Source organism: Leucopleurus acutus (assembly GCF_964270905.1).
Source record: "Leucopleurus acutus genome assembly, chromosome: 4".
In the NCBI taxonomy this organism is placed as follows: domain Eukaryota; kingdom Metazoa; phylum Chordata; class Mammalia; order Artiodactyla; family Delphinidae; genus Leucopleurus; species Leucopleurus acutus.
In genome coordinates, this window is record NC_139146.1 from 1,235,644 (window position 1) to 1,251,367 (window position 15,724).

Genomic DNA, 15,724 nt, shown 5'->3' on the forward strand with positions numbered 1-15,724 from the left:
TGGGGTGGGTAATAGCCGGCAGAGGCTGTGGCCCTGTAGGGACCGGGCCGCTCTGCTCTGAGGGACCCCTTCACACCTGGATCTGGGGTCAGGTTGCCGCCCAAGAGCTCCTGGACAGTGGGCCTGGCTCTCTTCCCTCCTGGCCCGCATCAGGGAGCATGACGAGTGTCCTTCTGATCCCTGGTCTGGCACTCGAGCCCAGCCTCGCCTTCTTGGAAGCCCCTTGACCCTCCAGGCCACCAGCTGCCATCACCGCCCCTCCCCCACCCCCTTCTGGGTGTTTCCTTCTTGGACCCCTTGCATGCTGTCCTCTCCGCTCGGACGTGCTTCCTGCGTCCGGCTGGCCATCCTCAGGACGCCTCAGAGCCTAGTCCCGCTGTGTCCGGTCAGTGTCACTCGGCCCCCAGGCAGCACGTGCCCAGGCAGCACGTGGAGGGTTTCTGAATGGATGGATGAGTGCCTCTGAGCTTTTCCGTGATCCCCTTTGGAAGGTCACAATCCGGGCCCAGACAAATCCTGGCATCTCCGAAGCACAGCGTGGGGATGACTTCCCAGCTTGGCTGGCCCTCCCCCTACGACTCAGCGCTCGGGTCCGGCCTGTGGCCCAGATCAGCTCCTGGGTCCGGGGTCCTCCCTCTTCTAACTCCGCCTGGGTCTCTCAGCGCGACGCCGCGAGGCGTAGTCCCTTTCCTGTCCTCTAGGTGACCATAGCTGCCTCGCTGGGCCCCAACGGGGGCTGAGGGTCCTCAGACCTGGACCCCTAAGCCTCATCTCCACCTGCGCGGGTATGAACTCAGCTCCAGGCTGCCCTGTGGGGTCACCTGCGGAGAACTGGGGCGACGCAGGAAAGGGGATTCTGAGATGCAGGGGGCTGGGTTCGTAAAGTGCAGGGGGCGGGCCTGGGACTACCTGTCCTCCCGCTTTCACCTTCCCCCTCGCCCCCGGCCCGCAGCTTCAGCGGGGCTCGCAGGGACCCGGAGCACGCGCCGAGAGCCCCCCCTGCACCTGCACCGAGATCGTGGGGCGCATGCGCGGACCGAGGAGGGCGGGGGCCGAGCCGGGATGGGTCCTGTGGGTCCCGCATCCCCGCGCCGGCGGTGGGGATCCGGTATCCGAATGGGGCGTACTGCGCTGCGCTGGGACGCGCTGGGCTGCGGGCGACGTGGGCATCAGACCCCTCTCTGACCGCGTCCCCGTGCCTGCAGCCCGTGCGGCGCCGGGCGCAGGTTCCTAGGGGCGCCGGCCCGGGGAAACCGGGGCGCCCCCTCCCCAGGACCCCGGCCAGGCGCCGCGTTCAGACAAAGGGGCGGGAGATGGAGATGGAGATGCTTCCGTGACAGCGCCCGGCGGCCGAGGAGGAGGAGGAGGAGGAGGAGGAGGAGAAGGAGGACAAGGGCTGCGGGCTCCGGTGGCGCGGCCCCAGGTCTGGGCGCTCACAGGCCCGCGCTGAGCGGCGGCGGCGCGGGGACGCAGGGGCCAGGCGGGAGGCGCCCAACCCGGAGCCCGCGGAGTGCCCGTTCCGGGCCGGGACCCCGGCCGCACGCTCGCTCGTTCGTCCCCGGCCACCTCGCGGGGCTCGGCCGCTCCGTCGCGCCCCGGGCCGCCCGCGCCGCCCCCTCCCGGCCGCCGCGCAGCGCCCAAGTGTGCCATCGGGCGGGCGCGGAGGCGGCGTCTGCTCCCACCCTCGAGATCACATGGTGACCCTCGGCAGCCAATGCAGTGGACGCTAGGACCCTGCGGGACCCCGGGCGCCGCGACTGCACCGGCGCCGCTGCATTATAAATACTTCTCCAAAATGCGGCGTAGCTCCCTGCGCGCGCCCCGGCCGCCCGCCGCCTCCGCCCCGCGCTCCTGAACAGCCGCCGCCGCCGCCGCCGCCGCCGCTGCTGCCGCCGCCGCGGGTCCGAGGGCGCCGCGCCCTTGCCCTGGGCCCGGGCTGAGCCCGCTCGCAGCCCGGCCCGCGTCCCTGCGCTGCGCCGCCCGGCCGGGTGCATGCATTGTGGGCCTCCCGACATGGTCTGCGAGACGAAGATCGTGGCCGCCGAGGACCATGAGGCGCTGCCGGGGGCCAAGAAGGACGCGCTGCTCGCCGCCGCCGGCGCCATGTGGCCCCCGCTGCCCGCCGCTCCTGGGCCGGCCGCCGCCCCCGCCGCGCCCCCGCCCGCGCCGGGCCCCCAGCCCCTCGGCGGCGCGGGGGGCGCGGAGCCTCCGGAGGGGCGCGGCGTGTACATCCGCGAGATCCGCGCGGCGGAGCAGGAGGCGGCGCGCCGCATCTTCTACGACGGCATCATGGAGCGCATCCCCAACACGGCCTTCCGCGGCCTGCGGCACCATCCGCGCACGCAGCTGCTCTACGCCCTGCTGGCCGGTCAGTGCGCGGGGACCCCGCGGGGAAGGCGGGGTCGGGGCCGCGGCCGGCCGGGCGCACCCCCGCCTGCCGCAGTCTGCGCCCGCCCGGCCCTCTGGGGACGCGCGCGGGACTTCCTCCGGCCCGCTCGCCCCCGCCTCGGGCCCGGGCCTCGTCCTGGGACGGAAGCGGACCCCCGCCCCCTCCTCGTACGCGCGCGGACACGCACCCGCGCGTTCTGCGGAGGCCCGGGGCGAGGTGGCCCCCCAGCGCTGGGGCCGGCCCGGGCTCGCGGCCAAGGCGCGCCGGGCTGGGGCGTGGGAACCAGTGCGGGCCGGGTACAGGGGCTGCGGGCGGGGAACTGGGGTCTCCACCTGCGTCCCCTTCCTGGTCATCCTGGTGGGGGCGGGGTGACGGCAGGTAGCGCCCGCTGCCGAGGCCCAGCGCCTGGCGCGTGTAACTATATATAATTCGCGGGGCGGGGGAGGCTGCCTCGGCGGCTCTGAGCGCTAATTTATGAGGGGAAGACAGCCGGCTCCCTGGGGTTCCGGGGGAGGGTGTGCGCCGAGGATGCAGAGCGAGGGGGCAGTGGGCCCTCACGGTGGGCGGCCCCGACAGGGGCCTTGGGGCTTTGCCCCTTGAGGCTCTGCCGCGGGCGGGTGGTTCTCCCCATTTCAGAGGTGAGGAGCTTGAGGCTGCGGGGTGGGACTTTCCCAAGGTCACGCAGCAGAGGCACTTTCGCTGCAGGCACGTCTGCATCCCGGTAGCCTAGGCTGGAAGCAGTTTCCCCCTGGCCTCTGTCCTCGCAGCACCCAGAGGCTGGCCCAGGGAGGGCTCTTGGCTGGGGCCCTCCTGCTGGAAGGCGGGGCCCCCACTTCCCAAGGGTGGGACGGCCTGCAGATGCCTGGCCAGGCAGCTCTTTGGCCCCCTCCCCCGCCCCGCCCCGTGTGGGCCAGGCTGTGGACAGAGCCCCTTCCCCAGCTAGCGGGCCGGGGCGATGGGCAGGGGCCACCCCTCAGTAGCCCTGTCCTGGGCTGTGCCCGCCAGCTATTGAGGGCAGCCTGCCCAGAGGCCACTGCGGTGCTCAGCGTATTAAGAAATCCTATGATGTCAGGTTATAAAGGTAACGTGTCCTATGGTGAGAAGTTTGATAATAGGGAAAAGTAGGAGGAGCAGCTGCGATGTTCTTTGGTCTTCCGGAGAAAACAGGCCTGGCGCATTTGGCATGGTCTCTCCTCTGCGCATGTCCCGAACTGGCTTACTTACCAGGGGCTGGTGGGCCGCTGGTCTGCGGGGCTGTCCCCACGGGCTCTGTCCCCACCACTCACCGGGTGCCACCTTTCCCCGCAGCGCTCTGTTTTGCCCTGACCCGCTCGCTGCTGCTGACGTGCCTGGTGCCGGCAGGGCTGCTGGGCCTGCGTTATTACTACAGCCGAAAGGTGGTCCTCGCCTACCTGGACTGCGCGCTACACACAGACATGGCCGACATCGAGCAGTATTACATGAAGCCCCCTGGTGAGTCCCGGGGGTCTCTGGACTCCTCCTCCCCCCTCCCCCCTCCTGCCCTTCCTGCTGGCAGAGCTGCCCCCAGCGCAGCAACCTCAGGGCAGGCCTGGGGCAGGGGCTGGGCACAGGTCAGCCTGGGCTGGGGCACCCCCGTGACCCGAGGCTTCTGGGTGCCCAAGGGCTCTGGCCGCAGGCTGGCAGGCGCTGGGGTTGGCAGGACCAGGCCCTCTGCCCTGAGTATGGCCGGGCTTCCGAGGGCAGGGCTCTGAATGGCCTGAGCTGGCCCTGGGCCATGGGGTCCTGGCCCCGCTGTTTGTGCTGCCCTGGTGCTTCATGGGGGGAAGGGGGTCTTTCTCACCTCTCTCCGGTCCCGTTCGGCTGCCTTGTTGGATCCTGGGCCGGCCTGGAATGCTAGGGCCCTGTGTGGCAGAGGGCCATATGGTGGGGAGAGGGCAGAGAGCACTCTGGGGCAATGAGGACCCTAGGAGAACAGGGGTCCCACTTCTGGTCTCTGGGCCACTTAGTAAGCCCAGGGTCTCGCCCCGGCCCTGGCCTTCTGTAGAGGGAGGGGCTGGGACCTGGTCTGCGGCCATTCTTTACTCTCCAGGCTGGCCTTGAGGCAGGGTGGGTCCTGGGAGGCAGGGTCCTGCTCTTCTCCATGCCTGGAGCTGGGGCATGAGGGCCTTCCAGGTGCAGGAAGGTCCCTGAGGAGAGGGACAGAGTGCGCCTGGTTGGTTAGGGTCTAGCAGCGTCCTGGTGGGTGCCAGGGAAGAGCAGTGGGGACAAGAGAGGCGAGGCGTCCCGGAGCGGCGGCGACATGCCCTGGCCCGGCCAGCTCCTGCGCGCTGGTGGCTGGCCCTTTCCCCGCCCCGAGGCTGCCTGGCTGGCCTTGGGCACCTTTGGCTCTCCTTGACCCTTTCCCAAGCCCAAACAAAGCATCTTATCAGCCTCCCTGGAGCTCTGGCTTCAGCCTGGCTCCCCCCAGGACGGGAGGGGACAGAAGCGTGAGACCCACCTGGCACCAGAGCCCAGGCCGCAGGAGCAGAAGAGGGGTTGGGGCCCAGCGTGGCCCTGCCCTCATTGGAGTGCAGTGTCCTTGGGTGTGCGATGGGGGGCTGGGCCCTGCTCGCCCCTCCTGAGATGTCTGGTGGGTGTGCAGGAAGATCCCGCAGGGGCAGAGGGGCTGGACAGCGGCTGGTGGGCCCGTGCTGGACTCGTGGGAGCTGCTCCCGCAACGGGGGAACCAAGGCCTGGGGAGGCACGAGGCTCCCAGGACTGTGCTGACCTCTGACCTGGGCCCGGGCCGGTGGGGAGAGCCTGAAATCCCGGACAGTGGGCAGGTCAGCCAGTGGAGGGGGCGGTCAGCTCCTTCCCGAGCTCGGGCCACGTGCCCGGTCTCAGTTTTGGGGTCTGACGGTGAAGGAGACAGGAGACTGCCCGGCAGAGCTGACGGGCTGCTGGGGGCCGCGTTGGCAGATGTGGTAGTGGGGGACCCCCAGGCGTAGGGCGGTGAAGAGTTCTTCCGGGCGGGGGTCCGGGGAAGGAGCGTTAGCGGGGGAGGGTTTGGCCACTGCAGGAGGGAGGCTGGGGCGGGGGCCTGGGGGGTGGCTGGCGGGAGGACACGGCAGTGGAGGCTGGCGTGGCAGTGGAGGCTGGCGTGGCTGTGGGTAGGGCGTGTGCAGGCTGGGCTCCTCGGAACAGGCACTGCCCCCTGGCCTTGCCTCCTGTAGCCCCTGGGCCCTGGGCCCCCAGATGAGATGGCTCTCCCCGTGGCCTGTGCCCTGCAGGCCTCTCCCCTCTGATCTTCACTCCTCTGTCCCTCTTGCTCCCTCATCTCCCTGAGGTCTTCCGCCTCCTCCTCCTGCCCTGTGTGGGGCCGCGATTGGTCTGGGCCGGGGGTGGGGACGGCTGGCCTGAGCACAGGGCTGGCTGCCCAGCCTCAGGCCCAGGGTCAGGGAGGCTCCAGGGCTGCTGCGGGCAGCAGGCAGATTGGGCCTGGCTCCCTCTGCCGGGGTGGCTGTGTCATGCAGTAGCACCAGTGGCCCTGACCGCCCCGTTCCCCGCAGGCTCCTGCTTCTGGGTGGCCGTGTTGGATGGCAACGTGGTGGGCATCGTGGCAGCGCGGGCCCACGCGGCGGACAACACGGTGGAGCTGCTACGCATGTCGGTGGACTCACGCTTCCGTGGCAAGGGCATCGCCAAGGCGCTGGGCCGTAAGGTGCTGGAGTTCGCCCTGGTGCACAACTACTCTGCGGTAGTGTTAGGCACGACAGCCGTCAAGGTGGCCGCCCACAAGCTCTACGAGTCGCTGGGCTTCAGGCACATGGGCTCAAGTGACCGCTACGTGATGCCTGGCATGACCCTCTCGCTGGCCGAGCGCCTCTTCTTCCAGGTCCGCTACCACCGCTACCGCCTGCAGCTGCGCGAGGAGTGACCGCCACCCACCTGCCCGCTGCCCCGCCCACCGCTCCGTCCGCCTGTGCCCTCCTGCCCGCCGCCCGGGCCGCTTTCAGACGCTCACCTTGGCGTTTGTGTTGGGTTTTTCCTTTTTCGGCACCACACGGTTCTTTGGCTGGTTCTTGGGGGGGTGCGGGGCCGTTGCTCATCCGTGACACTTGGGGAGGTGGGTTGTTCCCAGCCACGCCCCTTGCCCTCCCCAGTCTGCTGGGGCCGCATCCTGAAGAGTGACAGCGTGGACCACCGCGAGCCCACGCGGCTGCCCGGCCCTGGCGCGAGGGGCCCCTTCCAGCCCACCCCCGGGGTGGGGGCGGGCCCAGCCTTGCCCACCAAGCACAGAGCCTCTGTAGTGAGGCCCCCGCCCGGCAGACCCCTGGCCGCCAGCCAGGCGGTGGCTCAGCCGTCAGTCCCCAGCAGGTGTGGCCTGCTGCACCGGCCGGCCACTGCCCCACGGGGCGCCGAGCTGGCTGCGGGCCCGCTTTGCTCTGTGCATGCTGAGGCTGTGGCCTGGCTGCAGCATGCCGCATGCCCACAGCCTCCCGCCCCCTGCCCTGCCTGGACTGGACCCAGACTGGTGAGCACCCCCAGCCCCAGCCCAGCCTCTTGGGAGGCCTGACTGTCCACCTTGCCCCTTGCTTCACCCAGTTCAGCTTTGCTTTGACATCGGATCACCTGTCTTTCCTTTGGTACCTGCCCCTCCTCCGCCCGGGCTTTGCCGATGGGTGGCATCGCCCAGGTGTGGTTCCCGTGGCAACATGTTGTAGAGCTGTGGTCAGGGCCCTTCAGGAGAGCAGGGTAGGAGGCAGTCATGGGGTCATCTCTCCCCCAGTGCCAACTTGATCCCGGTGGCCTCCCCCAGACCTCCCTGAGGACCTCCTGCCTTGCGGCTGACGGGCTCTGTCCTGTGAATCTTACCGACCCAGGCTGCTGCCTGCACCACCGAGCCCGCAGCTTCTCCCAGCCTGAAGCCCACCTATTTTTTAATAAGTTATTTAGACAATAGCACTCTGCATGACTTTAATTCTTGGGACAAAACGGTAGTTTATACCTTCACACACACACACACACACACACACACACACCTGTGTGGTCTAGAATGCACTATTTCTGGCCCAGTTGGGTGGGGGTGGGTGGCCGGGTGGGTGGAGGGTTTCAGTTTGGAATCTGGAGGGAGACCCTGACTTCACATAATTTCCCCCAAAGAGCATTCCTGCTTTGTGAGGAGGCTCCGGGCTACCCCTGTCGAGCTCTCGTGTTGCAGGACGGAGGGCAGGATGGGAGCAAGTTCCTGGCAGCCTCCCAGTGCAGGAGTTCACTGTGGGCTCTGGGAGACCTGTGCCTCCACCCGCTCCTTCTTGAGGTCTCAGGCAGCGGCCTTTGGGTGCGGGGGTGGCCCAGAGGGGGAGAGGAAGGCGGTGGTTGGCAGTGCCCGCACGTCCAGCTGTAAGCCCGGACCTCGCCTGGTGGCAGGAGGGCAGAGATGCCCGCCAAGACCCCCTTATTTGGGGATTTGGGGGAGGGGAAGTGGCAGGCGTCCTGGGCCACTGAGCTGGGTCCCACGCGCGGGACCATGGAGGGAGCATTCTTAAAGAGGCGCTTTGGAAGTAAGCAGATGGACGGAACAAGCCTAGTTTCCTGAGGGGCCTTTTGTGCTGTCAGCAACTGAGATACTTGCAGAACACTGTACAGACCCCGTGCTCCCCTGTACATTCCCCCTGGTGGCGCCCGGTCCCCGCTCGGGGGTGGGAATTTTGTAGACTGTACAGAAATCGGCACCTATTTTCTTGCAGCTCTCAGATTTTGTTAATCCGGATTATACAGACAGACGTAAAGTGTTTTAGCAAAACGGAAAACAAACAGTTGTGCCTTTTTCCTCTTTCTGTTTGCTTCGGTGTCGGCTTGGGGTGGGCTTAGTTGGCGTTGGGGCAAGTTGGGGCTGCAGCTGACCTGAGGCCTGGCCGGGTGGGAAGGGCAGGCGGGGGCCCGTGACGTCCGCGTGGTGGGACGTGTCTTGTCAGGTGTCAGGTGGTGGCACTGGGACGCTGCCAGCTTCCTCTGATCCTGTGCCTTTGGGCCTCCCGTCCCTGGGGCGGGGCCCGTGGGTGGGGCCGCCGGAGCCCCCGGGCTGCCCACGTCTGCTGGCATCGACCGAAGTGCCTCTCTGGTGATGCTTCTGGCAGTGGTGTGGCCCCTCCCGTCCTGCTGGTGTCTGTCGATGCTGCGTCCTCCCCGCGCCCCAGTCGGTGGCCCGGAGGCTGGTGCGTGCTGGCTGGGCTCTTGACCTTTCCTTATGCCCTCTTGCTGCTGCCAGGAGAGATGCCAGGAGGGGTGTGGCAGGGTGGCCATGTGTCCGGAACTCTGCTGTCCAGCTGCTGCCTGGCCCCTGAGGTGGGCAGAGGCACCTATGTGCCCCAGGCTGGGTGCTTGCTGAGCCCAGGTCAGGACGCTTGCCCGGCCGGCGTGCGGCTCCCGGGCTCCTGGGGAGCACGGGGGCAGGTCTCCCGTCCTCCCCCAGCCTGGGAGCTGACTGCTCCACAAACATGCACTGAGATGTGAATTTTATACCTTTGTAGAAATTCTGATGTTACTTCTTCTACCTCTGTGAAGCGTCCTCCTGGGGTCCTGCCCAGTGATGCGTCTGGGCAGCTTCTCTGCACTGGGCGGCCCTGGGCCCCCTCCCCTCCCTGCTGGCTCCTGGGCCTTCCCAGACTGGAAAGCCAGCCCTGGGCCTGGCACCCGTGCTCAGGGGTCGGGCTTCCAGGGCTTCTGTTGTCTGTGTCTGGAGCGGAAAGCGGGAGGCAGAGCGCTCAGGATGTCTGCGTTAGATGAGCCTGGAACACAGGCCCGATGGGCACGTCTAGGCAGTGGGATCCAGGGCAGCTGAAGGCTCCAGCACCTCTGGATGGCCCGGTGCCACCAGGGTCCTGGCATGTGGCTGGCGGGCCATCCCCCTGCTCAGATATGGGCTCTTCAGACAGCTGGCCCCCGACGGTGGGCGGCCGGGGTGGGTGGTGTGCGTGTGTTGAGGCCAGCCAGGTGGCCCGGCCCCAGGAAGGGCCGTGGCAGCGTCTCCCACCTGGTACCTCCATCGTGTCCGGCCTGGCCTGCCCCTGCTGCCCTTGGGTGGAGTGGGGGAGGGACGGGGGGCAGAAGGCTTGGGCTGGGAGGCCACACGGTCCTGGGGCGGCCCCCACCCTGCTCTGTGTGTCCTTTCTCAGGTGGCCCCTCCGGCATCGGGCAAGTGCTTGGGAGGCTCTGTGGGCCACAGGGCCTGGCTCTGGCCTCTGGGAGGCATGTTGACACTTGTGGGTGTGGGTCTTTGCCCGTCCTCGGGCGCTGGGCACACCGCTGGGGCCGCCTTCCTGTCAGTGTCTGGGGGATGGCTGGACAGTGGCCCCAGGCCTTGGGAGCCTGCTGCCTTTCCCTGGCCATGTCCTCCGTGTTCCTGCTGCTCCTGTGTCTGTTTGAAGCCGCTTCTGTGAATCATTTTGGCCACAGGCTGTGTACCTGTGCTGGTGGCCCTCTGGCCGAGGCTTTTGGGTTCGAGTTCTGGGCTGGGTGTGGGGCAGATCCTGGACTGTGTTTGCTCCATGGTGCCAAGGACAGGCTCTCAGTGACGGCGTGAGGTCCACTGACAAGTGGGCTGCCCGGGGTCAGGGAGGGGAGCCCCAAGCTAACTGTTGTTGGATGTGGTTTTTTAACAGCAATAATTAGCCGTTTTGGAGAAGGGGTGTGCCTGTGTGTGCGCATGTGTGCCTGTGGGTACGCGCACACGTGTGTGCCTCTGCGTGTGTGCGTGTGTGCGTGTGCAGGGAGGGAGCCTGGGGGCCGAGGGCCCGCTCTGGCTGGGAAGGGGCGGCTGGCCTGAGGCCTCGTTCATGCTCCTTCTCCGGACCCAGCGGACCTTGAATCTAGCGCTGCTTCCTCCCTGGCCAGGGGTGCCGGACGGCCTGTGTGAAGGGGGGCGACCAGGATGAGCTTTTGCCCAGCTCTCTGGCCGTGTGGGGAGGGTGGCAAGGGCAGTGACACTCAGCCAGACCGGCCGAGATCAGATTTGTTGGACCACGGCTGCTGTGGACGCGGAGTCCTTGGGCAGGCAGAGCCCAGAACGTGTCATGGTGGCTGGTTTCACTTACTGTGTTTACCGTTTGTGAGCCCAGGACTGAGGCGTCTGTCCTGACATCCCAGGATGTACCAAACAGCCCCCGAGAGGGCCCGGAGGGGCCGTGCACTGCGTCCAGAGGAGACAGGCTGCAGGGCTGGGGAGAGGGTCCCAGGCTTCCTGTGCGTGTGTGAGCGACGGGAGGGGCCGGGAGCAGTGTCCCTCCGCCTGCCCAGCCCCCAATGCTGCTGTTTTTCAATAAAACCGGAGTTGATGGAACCGGGCTCCATGCTTTCTTGAGGTGTCGTCTGCGCAACGCTGGGCCAGGAAGGGCTGCTTTCCTGGAGATGCTGGGCCCCTCCTCCTGGAGGCTGGAGCGGGTGCCTGGGTGACCTGTGGGCTGAGAGGCCCCCGTTTTTGTGTCAGCAGCCCCAGCCGGGCTCTCCTGCAGGCCTGGGGGTCTGCCCGTCTGTCTGACGCCTCCTTGCAGCAGGTCGGCTCTGAGGGATGCCATGAGGTGTGGGACCCCCAGTGTCTGTAAGGAAGGGAGGGTGATGGGATGGGGGTGTCAGGCTGGAGAGCAGGGCACGGGGGTGGGGCAGGGACATTGGGGCTCAGGGTGGACATACACCCAGCCGTGTCCAAAGGCTCCTGCAGCCCCCCCACCATGGACGGCTCTCCACAGCAGGTCTTCCCCTGGCTGCGCTCTCCTGCCCTGGCCCGGCTTCTGGGTGGGAGGGAACGTCCTCGCAGGGTCCATCCACCCCCCAGCCCCGAGGGTGTCGGGCGTGTTCCCTTCTCGCGGGTCCGACTGGGACGCTCTGGGACGTGCCCGCCCCACGTGGCTCCCCCCACAAGGCACACGGCGGTCCGCGCTGGCCCAGAGATGTCAGCTCCCAAGGATGGTCGTTTGCTTGAGTGAGATGCTCCTTGTGAAGCCCGGCAGTGGTCTTGCTTCTGAGGTGACAGAGCATGAAGACAGGCTGCCACTCAGACATACGGACACACAACAGAGGCAGTGGTGTGGAGGGCCCTGGCAGCTCTCCAGGTTCTGGAATGTTCTATCACGTGGCGGTCAGGCCTGGCCATCTGGACGCTGCGCAGCCCATGAGACCAGTGACGAGGTCTTGAAGCCATGAGAAAAACGGGTCTGGGCATGATAAACTGTGACGATCCACGTCACTCAGAAAAGATGATGCCATGTCCCGTGGGCTCTAGTTGCCATTCAACAGGAGCAGAGTCCACAGCCGGTGGGGGGGGGGGGGGGACCCGTGCCCACTCCTGGAGCTGCATCTGGGCCCTGTCAACATGCTCGCCCTGCCCTGGGTAGGCGCTGCACCCCACTTGGAGGGTGGCATGCAGAGCCTGGACCCAGACCAGGGTCTGGGAATGGGGCCCCGGGATGAGACAGGCGGCTGGGCAGTGGTGCGGGGCAGGGTCGGGGGGAGCCCAGCTGCAGTCCTGCTGGGACACCTGTCCCAGTGAGGTGACCTTCCCCTGCCTCAGTGTCCCCACCATGCCAGGGGGGGGCACCTCTGTCACAGGCTGCTGTGAGGCTCCAGGGGTGCACGGGCCATGCCCTCCCTCGGCCCTGGGGGTCTGTGAGAACCAGCTCGCGTGGACACCTGGCCGGCGAGCACCTGTGCACGGGCCCCTCTGGCCCTCAGGAGGGCGGTCAGGCTGTGATCTCTGGCCGGTACGTCACTGCCCCGGCCCTGGAGGCCCTGGGAGCCAGGCTGCTGGCAGCTCCTGGGCACCCGCGAGGTGGTGAGCAGCTGTCAGCCTGGGGCAACCTAGGGCTGGGCCACTCCTGCCTGGGGTGCTTGCCCTGGCTGTGCCCAAGTGGCCGAGGGCTGCACACATGGCGTATCCCACCCAAGGGAAGAATTCACACGGACAGGGCCGAGCACATTCACAAGAGGCGTTTACTCCAGGGGGCACCCAGCTGCCCCAGCTCCAGAGGGAAGGTGGCCCTAGCCGAGTACCAAGCGCTCGACTCTGACCTTGGGAAGGCCACACAGCGGGCTGGTGGAAACCAGTTCTCTTCCCCGCTGTTGCCTGGGGCTACAGAGCAAATGAAGGCGAAAAATGCGTGCGCGGGGGTAGGCGCTCAGGGGCCGGCGGTGGCCGGGCGGTTGCTTGGAGACTCGGCAGGACGGTGGTGGGGTCACGGGCCGGGGCCTCCTGCAGTGGTGCCAGGTGTCCCCACGAGCGGCCGACACTCAGGCTCACCTTCAGGGGCACCTGCGGGTGGCAGCCAGAGGTGAGCGCCAGACCTTCCCAGCCACCGCCCAGACCCCCACGCGGGCAGCCACTTGCCCCAAGACACACAATTAGACACGGCCACAGCAGCTCAGCTACGGACAGACGCACACTCACACACGCTCACACGCACACACGGCACCAGGTAAATGGGCTCACCGCACACCCACCCTGTCACGATGCCTCGACCTTGTGTGAACCCCCCTCACCTGCCAGGGCCCCTGTGCAGCAAGGAGCTCGTCGGGGCTGGCCAGGCAGGGGGCTCTGGCATAGGGAGGTGTGTCCTGGGGCCACCTGGGGCCCCCCAGGGGGGTCAGCTGATTTCAAGAGGTGCAGAGGAGTCTGGAGAGCCCTCCTAGGGACCTGATCCTGAGCACCCTTGACCACGGCTCAAGAGCTCCCTCTCAACGGGAGGGGGCCGCTCACAGCTGCAGCCCCCTGCCACTTGCAGGGCTACTAGTGGGGTGAGGTGGGGCTTCTTGGGCTCCTGGGGACCTCGGGTCCCCACGTCTCCACCTGCCACAGGAGCAAACGCCAACCACTCCAGAACACGGGAGTTCCCGTCCCTGGCTGGGCCTGTGTGGGCGCTCCTTCATGCTGCCAAGATGCCGCCCACAGGGCGAGGTGAGGGGTGAAGTTAACGGTGGGATGGGTGCAGGGGCCCCAGGGGCACAGAGCGTGGCTGCTTCCCCGGCAGGGAGGAGGGAGCGACCATGGGACGAGGGGCAAGCCATTCTTCCCTGCAGCCTTTCCAGGGGCTCCAAGGTGCTTGTTGACCCTGTGCGGCCCATGTGCAAGACTTCAAGGACTCTCACCTCCTTGTTACTCCTCCACCTTCCCCACCACCCTGGGGGAGCTTGGACCCGAAGGTCTTCCTGGTGGGGACCTGGAGCCCCTCTGAGGGCCAGCAGCCAGCAGTCTGGCTGGGACTGGCTTGGCACGTCCAGGTGCACCTGGGGCAGGTGGTGGTGGCCTGGGGGGAAGGCTGATGAATTCTCCCCCCCCCCACCCCCCCCACCCCGCCCAGCTCCTGCCCCGCCCCCTCACCTGCAGCTGCAGCTCCACCGCCGGCACGTGCTGCAGGGCCTCCATGGTTCCCCTCACGAGGGCTGGGACAAAGGCAAGACAGAGGGGCAGCCCGAGCCTGCCTGGCAGAGCTGGCGCCAGGAGGACACCCGGGCCCCAGCCCTACCCCAGCCCCCAGGATCCCCGGTTCTCCCAAGTCCACAGTCATGGTCACCTGTACTGGTTGCTCTGGCAGCCACTGCGGCTCTCCCCGACTGGTCCCAACTCCCACTGGCACGTGCTTGAAGGCGCCTTAACGGGCCCCAACAGTGGGTGCCGCGAGCAGGGCCCTCGGGTCCCAAGTGTCGCTGTAGCCCCGCCCACACGCTTGTCTGCAGCTGCGGGCCCCCTGTGCCAACCCCACCCCCCCGCCCCGGGTGGCCAGGCCAGGCAATCCCGCTGGCCCGAGCAGCCCGGGCAGGATGACCTGTGCCTCCGCCGAACCCCCTGTGAAGTTTCACGTGCCCGTGACGCTGCAAGGACAACTCCATGGCACTGGGGGCTGGGCCTGGAGCAGCCCAGCGGGAGGGGCTGGCTGGCTCAGTGTTCCTCAGGGTTTGCTCTAAGTTATCTGACATTTCAGTACAAAGATCTCCAAAGAAACGCCCAAGGAATGGGCAGAGGCTGCCTTGTCCTCTGTCCTCCACGGCCCCAGGGGTCCCTGGCTGACTCGCGGGGGCACGGGGCCTGGGGTGTCTGGCGCAGGATCAGCTGCTGCCCGAAGGCCTCGCTACCCTCTCTGTGCTTGCAGAGGGACACTGGTGTGGCCAGGGAGTGGGGAGTCACTTGCTGTGGCTCCTGGGTCCGGCTGTGGGGAGGTGGGTGGGCCCAGCCCCCTCTAGGGGAGCACTGCAGAGGGCCCGGCCTCCCTGGGGAGCTGCAGGGTGTCCAGGTGCTTCTAATGGGAGGAGTCGGACCCTGACACCCCCTCACTGGGTGTGCAGACAACGCCAGGTCCTCCTGTGTATCCCCTCCTTTGTGCGACTGACTAAACGAGTGACCCCGAGTAACCACTGGGCAGAGGGGCGGTGGCAGTCGGGCAGAGCTGGCTCTCTCCCAGGCCTCTCCCTGGGGTGACCCGTGTCCCCGGCCTGCACCATATGGCCCATGAGGGCAGGGTCCCTGGGCTGGGGGCCCCAGAGCCCCATCCTGGGTCTGCCCTTTGGGCCGCCATCAGGTGTGTCCTGACCACCCAGCATTTCAGAGATGGCAGCCAGCCCCGGCCCACACCGGGTTCGCCTGTCTCGTGGTCCGTGGCTGGGTCGAGACCCCAGAGCTCTCCCAGCACAGCGCCAGGTGGTGCCTCCGAGTGCTGGCCTGTGGCCGAGGCCCCTGCATCCCTCAGGGAGCCACAGGGAGCAGAGCCTCAATGCCTGCCTGAAACAGTTAGCAGTTGCCCCCAGGATGAACGGGAACTGGACTGTTCCTAAGACGGCTCCCTCCAGATGTAGAACTTTTTCTTTCCTTTTTAACCAGTAGCTGAGCACCCGCCAATCCCATCAAATGGTTTATTTCAGGCCCATTATTTCCAAACAGATTTCAAATGATGATGTAGGATGGGCCCCCCTGTAGAATGAGGCCCTGTGTAGGATGTGGCCCCATGTAGGATGGAGCCCCATGTAGGCTGGAGCTCTTGTAGGATGGGGCCCGGTGCAGGATGGGTCCCCGTGTAGGCTGAAGCCCCGTGTAGGACGGGACCCTGTGTAGGATGGGGCCCGGTGCAGGATGGGTCCCCGTGTAGGATGGGTCCCCGTGTAGGGTTAAGCCCCGTGTAGGACGGGACCCTGTGTAGGATGGAGCCCCATGTAGGATGAAGCTCTTGTAGGACGGGACCCCGTGTAGGATGGGGCCCTGCTAAGGGTTGGTTTCCCAACTGTAAGATGGAGGTGCGTGTAGGCTGGGGCACTGAGGATAGGGGTCTCACCACTTTTCAGGGCAGGTCTCTGCAGGTGGTGGCGGAGCTGGGGGAGGGCTTGGCCAGTTGT

At 67.0% G+C, this 15,724-nt stretch overlaps 2 protein-coding genes across 2 annotated transcripts in view; one reads left to right on the top strand and one right to left on the bottom strand.

Moving 5' to 3' along the window:
- Positions 1-1,947: 1,947 nt before the first annotated feature.
- Positions 1,948-10,167, top strand: NAT8L (N-acetyltransferase 8 like). Its single transcript, XM_082837738.1, has 3 exons — positions 1,948-2,368; positions 3,698-3,862; positions 5,920-10,167. The coding sequence occupies exons 1-3, from the start codon at positions 1,993-1,995 to the stop codon at positions 6,285-6,287; spliced, it is 909 nt and encodes a 302-aa protein (XP_082693864.1). The 5' UTR covers positions 1,948-1,992; the 3' UTR covers positions 6,288-10,167.
- Positions 10,168-12,522: 2,355 nt separating this feature from the next.
- Positions 12,523-15,724, bottom strand: part of POLN (DNA polymerase nu) — a gene marked incomplete at its 3' end in the record, with an annotated part of 169,996 nt that continues 166,794 nt past the window's right edge. Inside the window, 3 exon segments of the mRNA XM_082838350.1 lie at positions 12,523-12,572; positions 12,575-12,656; positions 13,722-13,783. Of these exon segments, the coding sequence (XP_082694476.1) occupies positions 12,523-12,572; positions 12,575-12,656; positions 13,722-13,783 (194 nt within the window).

Bases quoted from the DNA above. Each gene is read 5' to 3' on its own strand.
- NAT8L (XM_082837738.1), top strand. From the start codon at position 1,993: ATGCATTGTGGGCCTCCCGACATGGTCTGCGAGACGAAGATCGTGGCC. The intron at 2,369-3,697 runs GTCAGTGCGCGG...CTTTCCCCGCAG, and splicing joins GCTCTACGCCCTGCTGGCCG to CGCTCTGTTTTGCCCTGACC. The intron at 3,863-5,919 runs GTGAGTCCCGGG...CGTTCCCCGCAG, and splicing joins GTATTACATGAAGCCCCCTG to GCTCCTGCTTCTGGGTGGCC.